This window comes from Peromyscus leucopus, chromosome 9, assembly GCF_004664715.2.
Source record: "Peromyscus leucopus breed LL Stock chromosome 9, UCI_PerLeu_2.1, whole genome shotgun sequence".
NCBI lineage: Eukaryota > Metazoa > Chordata > Mammalia > Rodentia > Cricetidae > Peromyscus > Peromyscus leucopus.
This window is the reverse complement of record NC_051070.1, coordinates 73,351,227-73,373,547: the sequence shown is the minus strand read 5'-3', so window position 1 is coordinate 73,373,547 and position 22,321 is coordinate 73,351,227. Positions and strand designations below refer to the sequence as shown.

At 37.3% G+C, this 22,321-nt stretch overlaps 1 protein-coding gene across 1 annotated transcript; it reads right to left on the bottom strand.

Annotated features, from left to right (window-relative positions):
* Nucleotides 1–4,939: 4,939 nt before the first annotated feature.
* On the bottom strand, nucleotides 4,940–5,866 carry LOC114695983 (olfactory receptor 4N5-like). Its single transcript, XM_028873499.1, has one exon. It carries the CDS (start codon nucleotides 5,864–5,866, stop codon nucleotides 4,940–4,942), a length of 927 nt encoding a protein of 308 aa, XP_028729332.1.
* Nucleotides 5,867–22,321: the final 16,455 nt, after the last annotated feature.

The window sequence follows — 22,321 nt, the reverse complement described above, 5'->3', positions numbered from 1 at the left end:
TCTGCTATGGGTAGAACTTCATGTCCACCTCTCTTTTCCATGATGGGATTTGGTCTGGCTTTAATTCTCAGCAGGCTTGTGTATCTCACAGTTACTGGGAGTTCATGTATACACCTGCCTTGATACACCTGGAGGACACAGTTTCTTTGTGTTCCATCAAGTCTTTTGCCTTTTATGTTCTTTTTCCATTTATTCCACAATGATCTCTGAGGTTTATGAGGAGGATACAGACGTCCATTTGACAGATGAACATTCTGTGGTTTATTATTCCCTGTACCTTGACTAGTTCTGACTCACAGGGTTAAACATCATATTCTGCAAATAGGAGCTTTTCTCATGAGAGTTGAGAAATGTATAGGTCTATAAGTCATTGGAAAGTCATTTAATAGTATGTTCACTTGGTAGAATAATGTTAATAGGTTTTCCCACATGCCTATTAGCTAACTAGACACAGTTTCTTAGTCCCAACAATGGTGTTAGGTATGGGTGTCATCTTCTATAGACAGAGTTCAATTGACTCAGCAAGGTTTTGGTTAATCCCATGATATTTCTAATACTACTACATCTGTGGGTATATCATGCCAGGCCTGTTGTCACTGTAGGTCACAGAGTTCATAGAGCTTTAATTCTTAAACATTTACTTGTAAAATTAAAGGTATAAAAGCAATCATTCTTTGTACAGATACACTGCATCACACACATGTACATTATGAGGAGGGGAAGGATAGTGAGAACACTAAAATTCAACTCTATCATTATATTTCAAGTCAACAGTAGAGTATTATTGTAGTCACGGTTTTGAACACTAGAGCTTCAGGAACTATTCATAAATTTTTCATTTGATACCATAACTGTTTGACTCTGACAAGCAGCTTCCCCTTTCTTCAGTTTCAGAGCCTAGTGAGTACTATTACATTATCTGGTTTTGTGATTTCTAATTTTTAAATTATAACTGCAATTAAGTTGCACAGGACATCCTCCTTTATGTGTTTTTGATCAGATTAATGAAATCTCAATTTATCCATGCTGTCACAAATACCAATATCTGATCCTCTTTTGTTAAATAATATTCTTGAATGTATGCCCATAAAGCACATTTTATCCATGTATCTATCAGTTGACTTATTGTTTTCGTACAATAGCCACTGTGAATGTTACAGTAAGCATGGAAGTCCTGATATTTGTTAAAGGTACTGATTTCTGGATCTTCAGATAAATGCCCAGGAATGGGAGTGATTGCTGGGTTGTGTGGACACTCTAGTTTTTCAATATTAGAGCAACCTCTGTACCATTTTTCTGTAATGCTTGTACTTTACAGACCCATTAAAGTATACAATTGTCTCCTTTTCTGCACAGTCACCAGAATATAATGGGTCATTAATTAATATGTATCACTATGCCATGAATCATGCACTGCACAAAATATTTACATCGCTGCCCAGTTTCCTCAAGGCCTTTTTGGTGAGGATACTCGAAGAAATGTAACTAATATTCTGTCATGACAGATTTCTACCACATAATCTTTGCTTCACATAAGCATAATAATGAAAACAACATATTGTTTTTGGATTTTCGCGATTAGTTAACATAATGCTGGCAAGTTATTTATTTTTAGAAATACTGTTTAATTATATTCTTCAATACAGTACATTCAACAATTTTTCTTATTTCTTGACAACATTAATATTGGTTTCATTGTTAACTACCCTCAGGAAAAAAAACCCCACTTGTTAACAATTTAATCAAAATATCCATGGTGCATAACTCTATTGCCAAAATTATTAGTTCTTACCAAAAATCAATATCCTTAACAAACACAAAAAGTGATTTAAAGCTTAGCATGCATTTGTTGAAATTTGTTTCTACAAGATCAATACATCAATTATCTTTCAGAGTTGTACTCTTACATTTGTCCTTTATGTATATTAGGAAAGAGTGTGTGTTGTTTCTCATAAATAGGTTCTCACCATGAAAAAACTTGCCCTGTTCTGCCATGGAGAAAAATGATGACTAATATCCAGAGAAGAAGGAGGTGATTTTCCAGGAACAGAGCAATATGGGTAATGGAGGTGTCAAAGCCATCTACCCCAATAAGGAGGATCAAGAAAACTTGTCCAGAGGCAGTCAGGAGTAAGAAAATGTTCCCAAGTAAACAGTACAACCAAAAAGGAACACCTAGCTGGACAAACCCTTGATGATGGGTGAAGACTACACTTACCTGTGGGTACAAGGACAAATGCTTTAGATTGTAGTTAGGGATTATGCTGTTCCAATTGATAAGGTTCAGTGAACATTGAGGAAGAGGAGGCAAAAAGAATTTAAAGGTCATAGTATCAGGGAGCTTGCTGTGAGATTATGTCTCCTTAGTGACATCAGAAATGATAGAGATAAAGTCTCACCAACATGACAGCTGGTATAAACAGAACAAGGACGACAGGAACAAACATACAAATGGAATGGAGAAATGGGCACAAGATCTTAGCGCCACAATAAGAACCACAGGCCATTGTGAGCAGGAGATGTGGCCCGCAAAAAATTTTGCTAGTATCATGTTCTCATTTTTCTCAATTCTTATCAAAAATAAACTTTAAAGTGTTATAATATAAATAATATCACAAAACACCACAATTGTTTGTGGACTTGATTAATCCAAGTAGTGAGAAATGTTTATTAACTTGTGAGAAAGTTGCATGAAAGAAAACAGTGAAAATGATAAGTGCTTCCTGTACAGGACACACAAAAGGAGGGTGGAAACAGGCAGTGTCTTCTTGAGTTTCCTTATAGATGAGTATTTTCACAGGGAAGTTGAACATAGACTAAAACACATGAAAAGTGAAATAGGAGCTGCCTTCCTTTGTCCAGTAAGCACTCAGTAGTAGCTGTGTCTAAGAAAGCAGGGCAGGTACTGATGTGGATGTAAACTGTTGACTAGAAGCCAGAGTGATGTCTCAGTGGTTAAGAGAATTTACTCTTCTTGCAGAGGACCTGGGATCGACTCTGAGAACCCATTTGTTGGATTACAGCCACACATAACTGCAGATCCATGCGATCCAACACCCTCTTCTGAATTCTGTGGGCAACAGACACAGATGTAGTGCACAGACACTAGGCAAAACACTTAGATAGATAGATGATAGATAGATGATAGATAGATAGATAGATAGATAGATAGATAGATAGATAGATAGATAGATAGATAGATAGATAATACATGTTTAAAATGTCTAAATAAGTACTACTGGCTACAAGAACCAATTAGTCAGCGGTCATCAGCTATACCATGGAGAACTGGCTATGTGGACAGATGGTCTAATGTTGGCCTATAAGTCAAAGAAAGATAAACTACAAAAATTTCCCATTGGTTCTCGGTATAGTAATCATGTGTCTGAGCTACTAATAGTTAAAACTGCCCCATTAGGAGAATTTTCTTTACATCCCTATATTTCACAATAGAATGAGAAATGGGTGTTTAAAATGGCAATAATCCATTTTGCAAGTGCTTTAAAAAAGTAGGAGCAATAGAAATCTGTAAAACCATCATTATACTTTGGATGAGGAAAGTAAAAGAAAATGAGAAAGGAAAGTTAAGACGGTGGAATGGACAAAGTGTTTGAATCAGAAGCAGGAGCAAAGGAATTCCAGGAAGCAAGTGCATTTCTTCTTTGGAGAGCCACAGTAGCCTATTAACTAGAGAAACTACCTTTGTGTGGAGAACACAGATGATGATAAAACTGAAGAGTGGGTAATGTGAAGAAGGTCAGGTAAGTACTACATTAGCATCTCACTTTTATACGGATGCAAGGAGAAACATCACTTAGTTTGACTGTGAGGGGATGAAATGTTTTAAAAAGGACACCCGAGAGATTTATCTTGTAATACAGTGAGATGCTGAAAATAAGATGCTTCTCCCATGGTCTAGATGAAGAGAAAGGCATTAGACTATAGTGTGAGCAGTGAAATAGAGAATGAAATCCCAAAGGATCAAAAGAAGTTGTGTCTCAACTCTGGGGAAAAAAGAAGAGATTTTTTTAAATTGTCAAAAAAAAACTTGCTTGTGTTTTATACCAGATGATGTTGAGAATACCAACAGGTGAGGACCTCAGCCAGATAATAGAAACCCCTCTGCCATTTGGGTCTTCATGCTTTATAGCATATTAGCCCACGAATCAAAATGAGTTAACCTATTCATAGAATCTTAGGGTGATGCTCCACTACACAATGGACAGAACTGTGGGTCAGTTATTCATTTGATTGAAATATTGAGATGTTATTAGTAGATTTAGGGGACAGATACTGAAAGTCTTTGTTTCAACCTAAATCCTGTCCTAGTTAGGGTCAGTAATTCTATGATAACACACTATAACTGGAAGCAAGTTGGGGAGAAAGGGGTTTATTTTTCTTACATTTCTACATCTTAACTCATCAATCCATGAAGTCGCCATAGGAACTCAACAGGGCAAGAATCTGAAAGTATTGGCTTCCTTGGCTTGATTTCTTATGGAACCCAGGACCCCCAGCCCAAGGGTGGCACAACTCACAATCTTCTGGACCTTCCTCTATCAATCAGTGACTAGAAAATGCCCTACAACTAGACTCTATGGGACATTTCTCAATGGAAGTTCACTCCTTTCAGATGACTCCAGCTTAGATCAATTTGACTAAAAACAAGCCAACACGGGGCCCTTTAGTGGTTTTGCCTCATACATCTTGTGAATTTTAGCCTCTACATTTATCACACTCATCCAATATACTTCAAACACTCTGTTAATCCTTTTGCAACCTTTAAAACGTACAATGTTTAATCCTGCATTATGTGTAACTCTACCAAAAAACCTATACAGTACCTGAAAAAAAAGAGAGATACTCAGAAAAGTAGCATTTGTTTTATAACAATAAGTGCCATGCAAAATTATCACCTTGACACTCATTCAAAAACCAATTAACAAACTACATGCCGAATGATTAACTTTTTCATGGAAGCTTTTACTTCCTGGTTTCGAAGGGTATAAATCACAGGATTCATCAATGGAAATATTACCGTGTGGAAGAAAGAAACTACTTTGTCAGCTGATAAGGTTGTGAATGGACGTGTATAAACGAAAATTGCAGGTCCAAACATAAGAAATATGATTATAACATGAGTGGTACATGTGGATATAGCTTTGTTCTTTCCTTCAGAAGCTGACCTGTGAACATGGCATAAAATAACTGCATAGGAAATCAGAAGCACAACAAAGCACAAGAGACTAAGCAGGCCACTATTGAAGACCATTAGAATCTCAATAGCAAAGGTATCTGTACAGGCTAGCTTGATGACCTGTGGGACATCACAGAAGAAGTTATCCAGATGGTTTGGCCCACAGAATGGCAAAGGAAGGATGAGGGCAACCTGAACAATGGAGTGAACAAAGCCTCCAAACCACAGAGCCAACAACATCCCATAGCAGGCTCTAGGGCTCATGACAGTAGAATAGTGTAAAGGCCTGCAGATGGCAATGTAGCGGTCAAAGGCCATCACGACCAGAAGTAAAAATTCCCCTCCTCCAAGGAAATGCAAGAAAAATAGCTGAGTGATGCAGGCTCTATACGAGATTATCTTCTTCTCAGAGAAGATGTCCACCAACATCCTGGGAGTCACAATGAAAGAATAGGAGGCATCCAAGAAGGCCAAATTTCCCAGGAAGAAATAGAGTGGGGCATTGAGTCCAGGGTCTGATATGATGGTCAGGATGATGAGGATATTTCCAGGGAAGATGGTGACGTAGAAAATTAAGCTCAGAGCAAAGATCATGAGTTGAATGTCATATGACTGGGTCATTCCTATGAGGATGAATTCTGTGACAACTGTCCTATTTTCTGTCTCCATCATCAGTCCCTACAGAACATAACAAATAAAGCAATTTTCTTTCTCTTCTGAGTAGATCACAGCTATTTTCCTTCTAGAAGCATGGTTAGACACAAGTGTATTATTTCATCTCACTCTATGCCTAAACCATCTCCTCTGTCCTTTAGATTTTACATCTCATAATTGTCAACATCTTGCTCTTTAAGCCACACCTTCTAGTCAGATTTAATGCACAGCTTCAGTCTGACTCTCTTGTGAAATAAATATATCATTGTTCTGGGTTTATTTCTCATTGCCCTGGAAGAGATTATTTGATTCCCTGAGAGGAAAAAAAACAATTTGCTAAAGGTATTGAAATCTTCATAAATATGTTTTACATGGGACTGATTTAATTAATAGCACAGAGAAATGATGCATCTGTTAATTATAATTGTTTTATATGTATAGATTTATCAAAACTATTAAACTGTGTACTAGTTTATCTTTATTTTTTATTATGCCTTAAGAATGCTAGAAACCACTCAATTCTTGAGAACATTTTATCTTTCTTTGCAGAAGATGTAGTCATAAACCAGGTATAATATAGACCTTTTGCTCAGTTTGAGAATGGTAAATTGGTAGTGTCTTGTGTAATTAATTATCATGCTCTAAGGCAATTATGTCTTTATGAGGCAATTGTCTCATCCAAACAGAGTGAGCATGATAGACTACTATTATAAAAACTTCAGCAAATTCATGGCATGTATATTTCTATCTGATTTTTTGAGGTCTTGTCTTTAGTTGTCTAGTTTATACGGCATCATGGTGTGTTTTATATATAAAAAAAAACTGTTATGCTGTTGGTATGTGCCACAAATAGGTGTGAGTGAGATGAAATTTGAATAGCAAATAACCAAAGACTCATAAGTTACATAAGTATTTCAATCTAAGAAAGTAATACGTTTTATGAAGTTTTAGTTACACAATACATTGTTTTTTTTAAATAGTATCGTTAATAATGAAGTATAGAGTTGGAGGAAAGAAGGCTGCATTACCTACAGGTAGCAAGACAGACAGTGTGAAAGAGAAAAGAAATGAAGGAATAAATATCTCAAACTGAAAAATCAGCTCAAATATTTTTAAATATCAAGAAATTTTCTCTATCTCTATCATTTATCTCTCATCTTACCTTATCTTGATAAATTTAATAATGACACCGATTCCCATACATTGTTAAACTGACAAGAATAGAAGCACATTACATCACACATACAAACACACATGTAAATACACACAAATATGTTCTCTCAAAAAATATATAATACATACATATACATTGTATCCTAAGCAAAATCAAAATGTGTGTATTGGATGGTCACACATTGAATGGTGCACACAATGTGCACATTGAAGACATGTATTTGGAGGAGACAGGAAGGAGGCACTGAAGGAACCAGAGGGACATAGTGGTGGATGGATATCATCGATATACTTTGTAGAAATGTACAAATGTACAATATTCTAAGTTCCAAAAAGTAATATGTGGTAAAGATTGTCTGTCCCGATATTCAGAGTGAAATTCTCGAGTTTGAAACTACATAAATCAAAGATTACAGAATCAAAATTACATAGATTTCTCTTCAGCTTGAGCTCAAAGGCCCAGATCAGTGTCACCAGCCTTACTTGTAAAAGGAAAACTAGGATATTGCAAAGCCAGGATCCTTTTTCATTTTCACTATACCATTTCTATATTGTTTATTGGTTCTATATACTCACTTGTTGCAGTTGTTATATGTAAATTTATGGCTAAAAATAAACATCAAAATGATTCGTAGTTTATTGACCACTATTCATTCCAAGTATGACAACTGTAAGTATCAGAAGAAGAGAGAACTATATTATTGAGAATGCATTTTAATTCACCATTCACATACCAGTTTATTTCTGCTATATGTCTTTGAACTGAACTGAAGACAGCAAATGTAACAACTGAAGAGTTATATTATTATATCTGTTTGTATTATTTTTTATTTTTTGTAAATTTGAAGAAGAATAGGAACATTTACCTAACAGTTCACCAATACTCTCACACAGCAAGCATCCCAACTTCTTTTGATGAAATAGATAATACCCGATGGCTCCAAATTTATTCTTAAATTTCTCTTCTCACAAAGGGCCCTTTTAAAGTTTGAGAATACACTGCTAATTTGTGGTGCAATGGAGAATGAGCCTTGGGGATTTAAAGGCTAACAAAGCTGCAGGGAGTTTCAGTGGGAATTGTCAAAATGCCAACAGGTTATGGACAAAGAATTAAACTAAGTATAAAATAAAACTAATGTATAAAACATGTTAAATGGTAATATATTAGAAATTTATATATATATATACATATATATATATATATATATTTTATTTAGAAAATTACCCTGTGCTAAGATGTGTATTTTCCCTTTCCTCAAATCTTTAATAAAACTCAGTTAATTTTCTATCCTAAGATTTATTACATATGAAAAAATATAGGTGCTTACAAAGGTATATTCTAAATAATTAGAAATAGCCTGGGGTTATATTACACTATGTGCAACATAAAGTCTATTTTCTACATATGATCTATGAGACTATGTTTGTATACAGTACAAGAAAAATCTCAATATCATAAGAAGCATAGTAAAGCTGAGAAATTTGAGATGATTAAGAAGCTATGGTGACTAAAGAAATATAATCAAACACAATACCACTGTCCTGTATTTGTTTTAAAAGAACTTAACTTTTGTATAGTTTGGATAAAAAGTATTAAACTAAATCCTTGGGCATGTATAGCTAGAGTAAATGGAATTAGAGTCACCAAGTTTATAAAACACTTGAGCCTGTTATATACCTTAGTAGAACAACTAATTTATTATATTTTAATATTTCTAATATCAATCAATTTGTCTTAGAAGAATTTGTACTTAAAATTACAAATGTGTTCAAAACAGATTTTTGGAAGATTGAAAAAACATTCTCTTAAATTAAAATCTAGATTAATTTTATCCAAAATGAACTGAAAATAACAGCGAAATTACAAGGATAGTGAAAACTTTTAAACATGAAAAATATTTTCAAGTAAGGTAGGGCACATGATATCATGAATAATGAAAGAAAGTAATAAACTCATTTGTAATTTATTAAATAATGATTAGCTGTATTTCACCACTTTGGAGTATGCTAAGTGAAATATTCAAGATCAGGAACACATTCTTAAAATATTTAATTATAAAAAGATTGGAGAAACATAAAAAAAACAAAGGAAACCTTCAGATACGTGGGGTGTTCAATGTGAATGTAGTTGAAGGTAAGTATCATCCAGCATTTTAATTCCACATAGATGTGTTTTTAGATGAAGTTGGCACATATTTCTATAAGAAATGTGAATCTGAAAGTCCATCACCTTGAGATTTGTTGTACAGCAGGAGGTGAGAACCACATAGTAATCTTTTCACTCAGGTCAGAATATGGTCTTTTGCGTAATGACCTTTTTATTCTTTTAGTTGGTGGAATATTCTGGTTCTCTTTATTATTCCAGAAAGAACTTGTAACTAATTTTGAATCTTTAGTTACTGTAATGAAAAGTCCTTTACAACACTCCATGTTTTTCTTTAATAGAGATGGCATATAAATTTTAATTATTTTTTATAAGATGCCAAATAGTTATATGAAAATAATGAATGTTTTGTAAAGGGGGAAACTTTAGAAGGCAGACAAAGATTTAGGCAATTATCATACATATTTAGTGTTTTTTGTTTATTTAGTAGACCAATTTTGATAGACATAATTAAATATTAACTACTCTACTAAAATAAATTTCAATTTCACTACGTCATTTACTAGGACTGTCCCATCAAGTGTTAAAGCAGTGGGTATCTGAATTCAAAGTAAATGTCATGGGAAATATATAAAACAAATAAGAACTCTAATCTTAGGTTTTTAATGTTTCCCTTTGTAAAAAGAAAAGAAGGTCTTGGTTTTTCTAGGCCTGTTTTTGCAATAAATATTACTAAAAACAAAGTCATAGTTAATGAAATCTTTGTTTATGTTGTCCAATTGCTTCTAGGCATGGGACCTGTCCAGGAGTGTGACTGATATACCCGGAAACACCACTGGACAAAACTGATTTCCTCTTTCTCAATGGTTTCTTTGAGAACTTTTTGTCTCAACAATTTTTCTTATTGTAGTCTTTTTGTTATGATTTTTAATTTTTTTTTTTTTTGGTTTTTGGAGGGTCTTTTCTTTGTTGTATATATAGAGTGAGTGTGTGTAAGAGAACGTAAAAGTAGGTGGGTTGGTTGGTGAGAAGGATCTAGGAGTTCAGGAGGGCAAAGAATATGCAAAATATATTGTACAAAATAATTTTTCAATTAAAAAATAATAATCTCCTGCAAAACTACTGGTCATTCCTGCCAAGAAAGCACAAAGGATGAGTGCAGATTTTCACCTCTCCTTCTGCTCCTTCAAATCCAATTCCTCAGTCTCATCCCAGGTCTGTATCAGAACACCTGCTGCAGTCTCCTCTTCCTCTCTGACCCCATCCCCCAATGGATCACAAAGATCTTCTCCTCCAGCCTTCCTTCCCCAACTCATCCCATTGTCTCAGCCTACAACACCAGCAGGCATTCCTAGGAAACACACCAAATGAGCAAGGCAGGGAAATAGATTCCTAGAGGCCAGCATAAACACACAGTCAAAAACAGACAGAATGATGTCTCCACCAGAACCCAGCAAAACTACCAGAGCAGGCCTAGAATATTAAAAAAAAAAAAAAAAAAAAAAAAGCTGAAGCACAAGAAAAAACCCTTAAAACAGCCTGTATGAATGTGATAATGGTTCTTAAAGAGGAAATGGATATATTCCTCAAAGAAGTCCAGGAAAACACAAACAAATGGTGAAAGGAAATGAATGAAACTGTTAATACCTGATAATGGAAATAGAATCAAGAAAGAAACTAAACTGAGGGAATTATGGAAATGAAAAATTTAGGAAATCAAACAGGAATAACAGAAGCAAGCTTCACCAAAAGAATACAAGAACTGGGAGACCTTGGGCCTTGATGATGTGAGAGAAGAAATAGATACATTGGTCAAAGAAAATGTTGAATTTTTTTTCTGAATTAATTATTAATTTATTAAAATGTCCTCAAGTTAAAGCTAATGAGTAATTTGGAAAAAATTACATAACATGTTTCCAGAAACTGCTTCCTTCTAGAGCATCAATTACCTTTCTATACCTAGAATTTCTTTTTTTTTTATTTTATTTTACAACACCATTCAGTTCAACATAATAGCCACAGATTCCCCTGTTCTCCCCCTCTCGTCCCCTCCCTCTCCCCTCAGCCCACCCCCTATTCCCACCTCCTCCAGATCAAGGTGTCCCCCGAGGACCGGGATCAACCTGGTAGACTCAGTCCAGGCAGATCCAGTCCCCCCCCTCCCAGACCAAGCCAAGTGTCCCTGCATAAGTCCCAGGATTCAAACAGCCAACTCATGCAACAAGCCCAGGACCCGGCACCAACACATGGCTGCCTCCCAAACAGATCAAGCCAAATGACTGTCTCACCCATTCAGGAGGCCTGATCCAGTTGGGGGCTCCTCAGCCTTTGGTTCATAGATCCTGTGCTTCCATTCATTTGGTTATTTGTCCCTGTGCTTTATCCAACCTTGGCTTCAACAATTCTCGCTCATATAAACCCTCTTCTTTCTCACTAATTAGACTCCCAGTGCTCCACCAGGGGCCCAACCGTGGATGTCTGCCTTCAGATTCCTCAGTCCTTGGATGGGGTTTATGACACAACTATCAGGGTGTCTGGCCATCCCATCAACAGAGTAGGTCAGTTCCTGCCGTCTCTCGACCATTGCCAGCAGTCTTTTGCGGGGGTATCTTTGTGGATCTCCATGGGCCTCCCTAGCTCTCTGCTTCCTCCCCTTCTCATGTGGTCTTCATTTACCATGGTCTCCTATTCCTTGTTCTTCCTCTCTTTTCTTGATCCAGCTAGGATCTCCCACTCTCTTTCCCTCGACCGTCGCCCTTCATTGTTCCCACTCATGACCAGGCTGTTCATGTAGATCTCATCCATTTCTCCATGTCATTTTTGGGGTCCCGTTTTCCAGGCAGCCTCACTGGTGATGTGAGTAGCAGTCCAGTCATCCTTGTTCCACATCTAGCATCTTCCTATGAGTGAGTACATACCAAATTTGTCATTCTGAGTCTGGGTTACCTCACTCAGGATGATTTTTTCTAGATCCATCCATTTGCCTGCAAACCTCATGATGTCATTGTTTTTCTCTGCTGAGTAGTATTCCATTGTGTATATGTGCCACAATTTATTTATCCATTCTTCAGTTGAAGGGCATCTAGGTTGTTTGCAGGTTTTGGCTATTACAAACAATGCTGATATGAACATAGCTGAGCAAGTGCTCTTGTGGTATGATTGAGCATTTCTTGGGTATATGCCCAGGAGTGGTATAGCTGGATCTTGGGGGAGATTGATTTCCAATTTTCTATGAAAGCGCCATATTGATTTCCAAAGTGGTTGTACAAGCTTGCATTCCCACCAGCAGTGGAGGAGAGTTCCTCTAGTTCCACATCCTCTCCAGCATAAAGTGTCTTCAGTGTTTTTGATCTTAGCCATTCTGACAGGCGTAAGGTAGTATCTCAGAGTTGTTTTGATTTGCATTTCCCTGATGATTAGGGATGTTGAGCAATTCCTTAAATGTCTTTCTGCCATTTGGGTTTCCTCTGTTGAGAATTCTCTGTTTAGTCCTAAAGCCCATTTCTCAATTGGACTGTTGGTCGTTTTGATGTCTAATTTCTTGAGTTCCTTATATATTCTGGATATCAGTCCTCTGTCACATGTGGAGTTGGTGAAGATCTTTTCCCATTCTGTAGGCTGTCGCTTTGCCTTGTTGACCGTATCCTTTGCTCTACAAAAGCTTCTCAGTTTCAAGAGGTCCCATTGATTGATTGTTTGTCTCAGTGTCTGCACTACTGGTGTTATATTTAGGAAGTGATCTCCTATGCCAATGCGTTCAAGACTACTTCCTACTTTCTCTTCTAGCAGGTTCAGAGTAGCTGGATTTATGTTGAGGTCTTTGATCCACTTGGACTTAAGTTTTGTGCACGGTGACAGATATGGATCTATTTGCAGCCTTCTACACGTGGATATCCAGTTATGCCAGCACCATTTGTTGAAGATGCTTTCTTTTTTCCATTGTACACTTTTGGCTTCTTTGTCAAAAATTATACTTTCATAGGTGTGTGGGTTAATGTCAGGGTCTTCAATTCGATTCCATTGGTCCACATGTCAGTTTTTATGCCAATACCAAGCTGTTTTTATTACTGTAGCTCTTGTAGGGCTTTATTGTTTTCTTCTAATTTGTTTGCCTTTCCTCTAGTTGTTTACAGCATTCTTCCAATTTTCTTGTCTTTTCCTCTACACAATCCTCTGCCTTCTTCATGATGTTACTCATAAGGCTACTTTCTTCTGCTTCTTCCAATTTTTGATGTTCAGGTCTAGATGTTGGAGGCGGGCTAGGTTCTGGTGATGCTGTATTGCTCTTCATTTTGTTGTATGTACTTCTGCCTTGATGTCTGCCCATCTCCTTGTGGTTCCTTCTTGGTCTTATCAGTGTACTTGTTTCAGAAAGAGCTGACAGATTAATGAAGTCTCTCTCTCTTGTCCAAAAAGAAGTTCTCTTGTCCAAATGGGAACTCCGGGGCAGGATGGAAGCTCTTATCTGGACCAGAAGTCTCTGGTCCAGAAGGGAAGTCGGGAGCAGGATGGGAGCTGGGGCCAGTCTCTAAGTCTCAGGAAGTGGCTGGGGTCTCCGGCAGATGAGCGTGGAGGCAGGGTGCGGAGATTGCAGGGGCTGCCGGGGGGCTTGGAAAAGGGGATCCCTCCCAGTGGGGCTAGAAGGGGACCTGCCCGGTGGCCAGAACCTGGGGCCAAGTTGGGCAGGTCTTCCCGGAGTGGTTGGTGCCCAGGGATGGTGTCCGGGTTGGACCCGATACTCACCTCTGGTCCAGAAGGGAAGTCCCCTTTTAAGTATCCTTAAGTATCCTTATACAAAGTCCACTGAATACCCAAACTCATCCCATGATTATTTCCTTGGTCCTAGAAGCCTAATAAGCATAGGATAGATATATATAGAGATATATATACTCAGAAGATAAAATAGTCCCATACTGCTCCCTCAACCTGTAGAATGGGGGCTATTGTGGTTAAAAGGCCAAATGGAAGGCATTATAGCTACTTCTACCAGAGAAAACAATTAACATAGACCTGCTGAGGTGTTTGCTAAGTGTGGCTGGAGTATAGAATGGGTACTATAGAACTATAGAAAATGAACTAGCACATAAAACCACATGATTGGTTACAGAAACAAGAATTTAAATTGCTATGAATGTTTCTGCCCATTTTGTTAAGAACATGCATGTGTGCATGAGTGTGTGTGTGTGTACGAGTGTGTGTGTGTGTGTGTGTGTGTGTGTGTGTGTGTGTGTGTGTGTAAAACATACTTGCTATGACCTGACCACTGGTAAAACTGAAGTCAGCCTGACCCTCAGGCTTGTACAATACTTACAGAAATTTTTGCTAACCTATGTTGTTCTGCCTCTGTAACCACAAGGCTCTCTGCTCCCCAAACAAACATAAACACCATGGTAACACAACTGTACCCTATTATTAAAAATTCATGTCCACCCAAGCTTGCTGGCAGTCATCACAGCTATGTCAACAGGGTTTTCCAGACTTACAGTTAGTACCTTTATAAACCCCCTGCTCACCCAGCTTGGGCCTTTCTTTTTAGAATGGTAGTCACAGGAGTATGGGCCCAAGGCCAGGTCTGTGTGGCTCAATAACAACTTCAAATTCATTAGTAGCTACTCCTGGTCTCCTTCTCTTGGGTGAGAACAGGCTGACTACCAACAATATTAAGCAGGTATTTGTGTTTCCTTTTTTCTATTTATTTACCATGTAACACAACATTGATTAAGATAGTATCTGTAGTTAAATATTGTTAAATCTATATTAACATAGTTAAGTTCATGGGATATTAAAAGACCACCCATTCCTCAAAAAACTTTGCCTTCTATCATTGGACAATACTGGGGAGGTGTTTATGACCACTTTATTGTCTTCATTTGGAAATTTAGCATGGCATAAGGAGATATAGTGGAGTGACAAGTTGACAAGCTAGGTATCCTACAGCCTCCACTTGAAACAACTTCAGTTTGCCTGAGAAAGATACTTCATTTAGGGGATACCCAGAAAACATTGGCCTGTAGGAGATTGTCTTCATTATCATTGATATAAGAAGGCCTAGATTACTGTGGGCAGCCAACCCCATCCCTAGACAGGGGGTCCTGGGCTGTGTAGGAAGTCCATGATCCTTGCTCCGCTGACTTTAAAGGGCAAGGAAGCTTCCTTTGCAGAGGGACTGATGACTGCAGACTCGCAGTTGAGAAAGAAGGACATAGAAGGCTTCTGTCACAATCCCTAACTCCACTCCACTTCCCCCTGCCCCCTAGGAAGTAACAGCCTATACAGAAGGCCATCAAAAGGAACTCCTACAAATTGTGGTAAGGATGCTTGGGTGTAGCTCTCCACAGTTGATGGCTTCTGGCAGGGGCAAGGGATAGGAAAGGACTCAGTTTTCTTTCTTTCTTTTTTTTTTATATATTCTTACATATGTTGCATCCTGACTGCAGTTTCCCTGTAATTTCCACTCCTCCTGTATTTCCCTTCTAAAAAAAAAACAGGTCTCCCAGGAACATCAACCAAACATGCACATCAAGTTACAATAAGACTAGGCACCTTCCCTCATATTAAGGCTGGACAAGGCAACCCAGTAGGAGGAGAGGAGTCCAAAAAGCAGGCAACAGAGTCAGAGACAACCACTGCTCCCCTGTTAAGAGTCCCACAAGAAGAGCAAGCTACAGAACTATAACATGTATGCAGAGGGCCTACGTCAGACCCACCCAGGCTCCCTGATTGTCAGTTCAGTCTCTGTGAGCCCCTATGATCCCTGTTTAGTTGATTCTGTGGGTTTTCTTGGGGTGTTCTTGACCCTCTGACTCCTACAATCTTCCTCTCCCTCTTCCACAGGATTCCCTGAGTTCTGCCTAATGTTTGACTTTGGGTCTCTGTTTCTGCTCCCATAAGTGGCTGGATGAAGCCTCTCTGATGGCCACAGTGCGAGGCTCCAGGCTACAAGTATAGCAGAGAATCATTAGGAATCATTTCTTTGACATTTTTGTCAGTCATATTTGGTTCTACCCTAGGTCTCTGGGCTATCCAGTTTCTTGTTCCTGGCCCTCCAGACAATATCAGGTGTGAAACCCTGTAGTGGCATAGGTCTCAGGCTGGACCAGTCATTGGTTGGCCACTCCCAAAAGTTCTGTGCCACATTTACCCAGCACATCTTTCAGGCAGAACAAATTGTAGGTCAAAGGTTTTATGGCTGTGTTGGTGTCCCAATCCCTTCACTGGAAGCCTTGTCTGATTACAGAAGATGGCCAGTTCAGGCTCTGTGTGCCCCATTACTAGGAGCCTTCACTAGGGTCATGGTCATAGATTCCTGGGAGTTTCCATTGCACTGGGTTTTTAACTTTGTCCCCGAAATGCCCACCAATTACACTTGTCTCTCCCAATACTCTCTCCCTTTATTCCCCACTCACCTGATCCTCCTGTTCCTATCCCCAAGGGGCTGGTCACTGGGAATTTGGCTATACTCCATTGAGTATATGTGCAACACAACACAAATGGAATTTTTTCTCCGTTTGGGGGGAAGGGTGGGGAGATAAGGGTTAGGAGGCAGAGCTGGGAGGTCTAGGTGAGCGTCATCAGGGTGCATTATGTGCAAATTCTCAAATAATCAATAAATATATTTGTTGGGAAAAAAGAACTCCAAATATGGATATCTGAGTGAGACAGCAAGCAGTGTTCCTTCCTAGATTTCAGCTTCAAGTTCTTGCTTGAGTTCCTGCCCTGACTTCTCTCAATGAGGGAATGTAACATGGAAGTATAAACCAAACAAATCCTTTCTTCTTTTAAACTGTTTTTGGTCAGTGTTTTAATTACAGCAACCCAAATCTCACTAGACTAGAAGGTTAATCTTGAGTTCCTGATTGGATCTGAGCAGGTCTGTTAGAGCATTTCCTAGAAGGATTAACTGGGGTGGGAAGACTCTCCCTGAAATTGGCTCACACCGTTCTCCAGCAACCCAACTATTCAGAGTCCAGGGGGAGAGCAGTGCTGCCTGCTTCCCTGACTTGGTTTCTAGCAGGCGTGGGGCGCGTATCCCAGGGTTGTTGCTGGTGCTGGTGCTGGTGCTGGTGCTGCTGCTGCTGCTGCTGCTGCTGCTGCTGCTGCCGCCATCCTTTCATGCCATTAAAACCCAGTTTCTTGGCTTTCTAATCTGGACTGAAAGATCAGCAGCTCTCTATGAATCTACAGAGTATTTGGTGCCAAACCAGGACTGCTAAGGCATCGAGCCTCATGGACTGAGCCCTTCCATATTCTCAACCGCTCTCATAGGCCATCAACCATTATTAAACTAGCCAGATGATATAGCACAAGCCAATCAAAGAATTCCCCTTTTTGTAATATGCAATTATTCTATTAGTTCTGTTTCTCTAGAGAACCCATACTAGTAGGTAGGTTTGGCTTCAAAGAAGGAACAAAGTACCAACTTACATTCATGTATAAAAATATCATGGTGACTCAATCTTGTATCAAGTTGACAAAAACAACTAACTAACTAACTAACCAGAACTCATACAATCTCATGTAATCTACTCACTCAATAATGATTAAAGAGAAAATAGACTGGTAAAACAAATAACAAATATAATATTCTGTAGATGTCTGTTAAGTCCTTTTGGCTGTTTAAGAAAGTTGGCTAAACAAGGAATGAGGAGCAAGCCAGTAAACAACATTCCTCCATGTCATCTGCTCAGATTTTGCCTCCAGGTTCCTGCCTGGAGTTCTTGCCCTGACTTTCCTTTGTGAAGGAGTGTGAAATGTAAAGTGGAATAAATCCTTTATTCTCCTAAATACATACATATATATATATATATATATATATATATATATATATATATATATCACGATGAAAGTCAGTGGTTGGTATAATAAATATCAACAAAAACTGAAAAGAAAGTCTTATTTACACCCATATGGTACAGGAGTCTTTTTTTTTCTCTTACATCTTATTGCTGGGTGATTTATAAAGAAGCTTTATTTCCACTCTGAAAATGAATCTTTTGGTGACCTCTACTGGTTGCAAATGTATCATTATGTGGGCCTTGGTCTTTATCATCTATACATTTTCACCCCTATTCCTTCTTTCCAGCCTTGAAAAACAGAACATACATTCACAGAAAAGTTTTCTATATAGCAATTTCTCGTCGTTTATCACTCTGAACTCAAAATTTCATTTTAGTTTTAGACTATCAATATTCTGTATGATGTATGGGTTTAATTTAGATAATGTCTAAAGATGTTTATTCAACATATGTATCTGTTTTTAGTGAAATGTTCAGGATGTATATGAAGTTAAATGCTATAATTCTGCTTTCATGGCATTCACTTTGTCATCCCTCTGTAGATATTTGTCATATGTTATTAGTTTAATATTGTTTCATCTAGGGTTCTCTAGAGGAACAGAACTGATAGAATGAATTCAAAGTAGGTTTAGTAGCCGAGCGGTGGTGACACACGCCTTTAATCCCAGCACTCGGGAGACAGAGGCAGGCGGATCTCTTTGAGTTCGAGGCCAGCCTGGTCTACAGAGTGAGTTCCAGGACAGGCTCCAAAGCTACACAGAGAAACCCTGTCTCAAGAAAAAAAAAAGTGGGTTTATTGGAGTGGCTTATGAGAGTAGTCCAACAACAGATGTCTCCCAATGGAAAAGCCAATGTTTTTTTTTTTTTTTTGCTTTTGCTTTTGCATTTTTCAATCTATAAGACTAAGTGTCTCAGCAGTACCATTCTGGTGCTGCTGGTCTTCAGTCTATTAGAATCCTGATGAAATATTTTAATACCAATGAAGGAATGCCTCAGCAACAGGACAGATGAACTTGCCAATTCAAGAGAGAGTAAGGAGGTAAGAAAACACTTCCTTCTTTTAAATCCTTTTATGTGGGCTCCCACCAAAATATTTGAGATGAGTCTCCTGACCTCAAATGATCTAATCAAGAAAAATCCTTCACAGGTGTGACCAGCTCTTGATTTTTAGTTGATTATCAAGATATAGCGAACACAAACATATCTTAATAAAACTAACATTTTATGAATTATGAAATATTAATACATAATATCAGTCTTTCATTCTAGCTTCTTATACTTTACATTGTTAGTTGTTCCCTGGTAATTTCTTGAAAAGAGTTCTTGAAAACAACTTCCTAGACTTTCATCACACAGTTGGAAACTCTTCAATATTGTTTAAACAAATAATAAAATAAAATAAAGATTTAAGTAAATTAAATAAAAAATTTTGGTATAAAATCTGAAAGTCACACTTATTTCTGCAAATAGTTTTTTACTTCATTCCCCACCCATTTACATAGAAATGGTTGATTAAATTACAAAACAAGGCATGGTAGGTCAAATAACCTAGATTTAATAGAGCTGGATGAACTTTATGTTTTATTAAAGAAAGCTATGGATCTCTGGGATATGTTTTCTTCAAAATATTGCACATGGCATTTTGTGTCATTATTCATACAATCACATATTTTGCAAGCCTAATGAGTTTTTGTTTTTTTTTTTTTTAGTAATTACAAGCAGGAGAAATGTAAAGTACAGCTAGGGACTTCTATTAGATCTAGTAAAGTCCATCTGGATGCTATTGAGGTTAGCAAAAATTATATGAGATGAATCAAATCAAGGTTGTAAAGTTTCACACAAATCAATCTAATTAAATACAACTTCAGTCTTTGGCTAAGGGGAGTAAGTTGCTAAGTCTATATATTTCTTGTTGTGAAAATAGAACTTCAATAACAAACTCTGAAGGGGAAAATAGAGTAACAGAGACAGGAAGAATAAAAAGGGCAAAAAAAAAAAACCATAAAGGATAGTTTACCTTAACCAGGAGGAAATGCATAATAATACTTTACATGGGGAAAAGACTTTCGGCAAATTTGGGACTTTGCTGGTGATGGTGCTGGATTACTGAAAGATGGCGCTGTGGCACTGGTTATCCCAGGGTAATGCGTGGTGTCGGTAATACATGTCTCTCCTGCCACTGTTCATTATCTAAGTTAGTTCTCAGTGTTAGCAATATTGGCATTTGGGAACAAGTAATTCAGTGGGACAGGCCACTATGTCATATTCATGTGGTCACACATTTTGAACTTCTAATGAACTTTTTTCGTGACTGAAAGCAGGAGAAGCATAATGTTTATTTGGAAAATAAACTTAAGGATTTTTGTCAGATCTATTAAAAATCATCTCCACTCACTGACTGGTGGGAATGGAAAATGCTCTACCTAATCTTTATTCTAATTATTTCTTCCATGAGTCAGGCTAGGTCATGAATCAGTAGTTTGACAAAGGTTCCCCTTTTCCTGTCAATATTAACTTTTAGCTTCAGATAATTTTTCTAAGTAAACAATTATCCTGCTACTACCTCTTTGCCTTTACATTACAAGCTTCAATATGTGCAGCAAATATTCTTATAGTGATATTTAAAAACCACAACAGTGAATGGTCTCTTTTCAAATAATATTAATAATAACTATAGAAGTTATTAATAACTACACAAGCATAAGTTATAAAGACAAAAACAACTTCTGACCCTATATTAGCTGCTTCTGATCATAAAGAAAGACAATAAAATGATATAAAATGTGTAAAGATAATTCATTATTTATTATGTACTTATATATCTTTTGTATTTTCACACTTTTAGATTGTTTCAAAACTTATAGAAGCCCACTGCTATATTCATTTCCAGGTGATGAGGAGTCAACTCAATATTCAGGAATCAGAACTCCACTCTGTCATTGTGTTCCTAGAAGAGAAACTATGTTGAGCACAGAAAATGGAAGAAGGTCAATGTAAGAAAAAAAAGTTCAAATCAAACAGTCAACATTATATGCCATGGAGATCCTGTGTACTTGCAATACACTGGTTTAGGCATGAATTATCTCCTAAATAAGAAATGCATCTCTGTAAATAAGTGATCATAATAAATAAATATTATCTCTGGGATTATTTTTCATCATTCATGTATTTATACTTACCTTTTATATTCTTAAATATAGTCATTAATTGAGTTCTAAGCATCAGAGAATAAGAAATTAACCCCTACTAAACAATTTATTAGTCCACAGAGTACATCATACCTAAGTAAGTATCATCTATATAAACTACAAAACATTTAATGGGAAAAAACTAAATCATAGTGCAAATTTTAAACGTTAATTGTAATGCTCAATTTATTGAATATGACACAGGAAATCAGCAAGCATGGGAAACAAACAGAAGCGAAGAAGGAGAAATATGGTTTGTGTCTAAAGCGTGCAGCTGTTTGTCTACTGATCCAAGTCAGCCTAGAGTCCTTTACCTTCAGGCCTGGCTTCACTCTGAAGGTTATCATGTAGGCTATAAAACCTGTGAGTTGACTGGAGAATACATTTGAAATAGGAAAAATCTTATAACAAAATACATTGTGTTCTGAATGCATAAATATTGTTTCCATAATTGGTAAAAAGCTTGAGATTTGTCAGTAATGCTGTTCAGTGCATGCTGCCTGAAATAGGAGTTGAGGTGCCTTATAGAACAGAATTCTCAATTTCTTTCTCATTTGGTAGAGTTGGAAATAAAAGGCAAAACAAAGAATGTTTTCCAGGCTCAGAAAGATACTTTGCTGAAAACTTCTACTGGACCAAGAATGAAATACAACAGCAATACTTAATTTGGTGACATGAAATTATGTTTACATGCTGGCCATTTCTTCAAGTGTAATGAACATATCTACAAAGTTATATTTATTTTATTATTTCACAACATGCATTTTCCTCACAGACCTGCTCTAGAGTAGTTACTTATGAACAATTAAAAAAATGTGTGTTTTTGAAGACCCTTATTACATCTAAATTCTGATAATGGTCTGCTTGATACTTCAGGATGTATATGTAAATTTGTTTCCATTTTAATACATTTGTGTTTTATCTTAAAAGGAAATGTAGGAAACTGATGAGTTTAAAAAATCAGATAAGGGGCTCAGTGGTTGAGGACACCTGCTGCTCTTACAGAGGACCCAGATTTTGTTCCCAGAACCTACATACTGGTTTACAATCCTCTATAACTCTAGTTCCAAGGGATCCAAAGCCTGCTTCTGACTTCTGTGGACACTAGACATGCATATGGTGCACATACATAGATGCAAACAAAACATTTATACATTCTAAATAAAAATAAATAAATCTTAGAATTCAAATAAGAAGAAGTGAAAGCAAC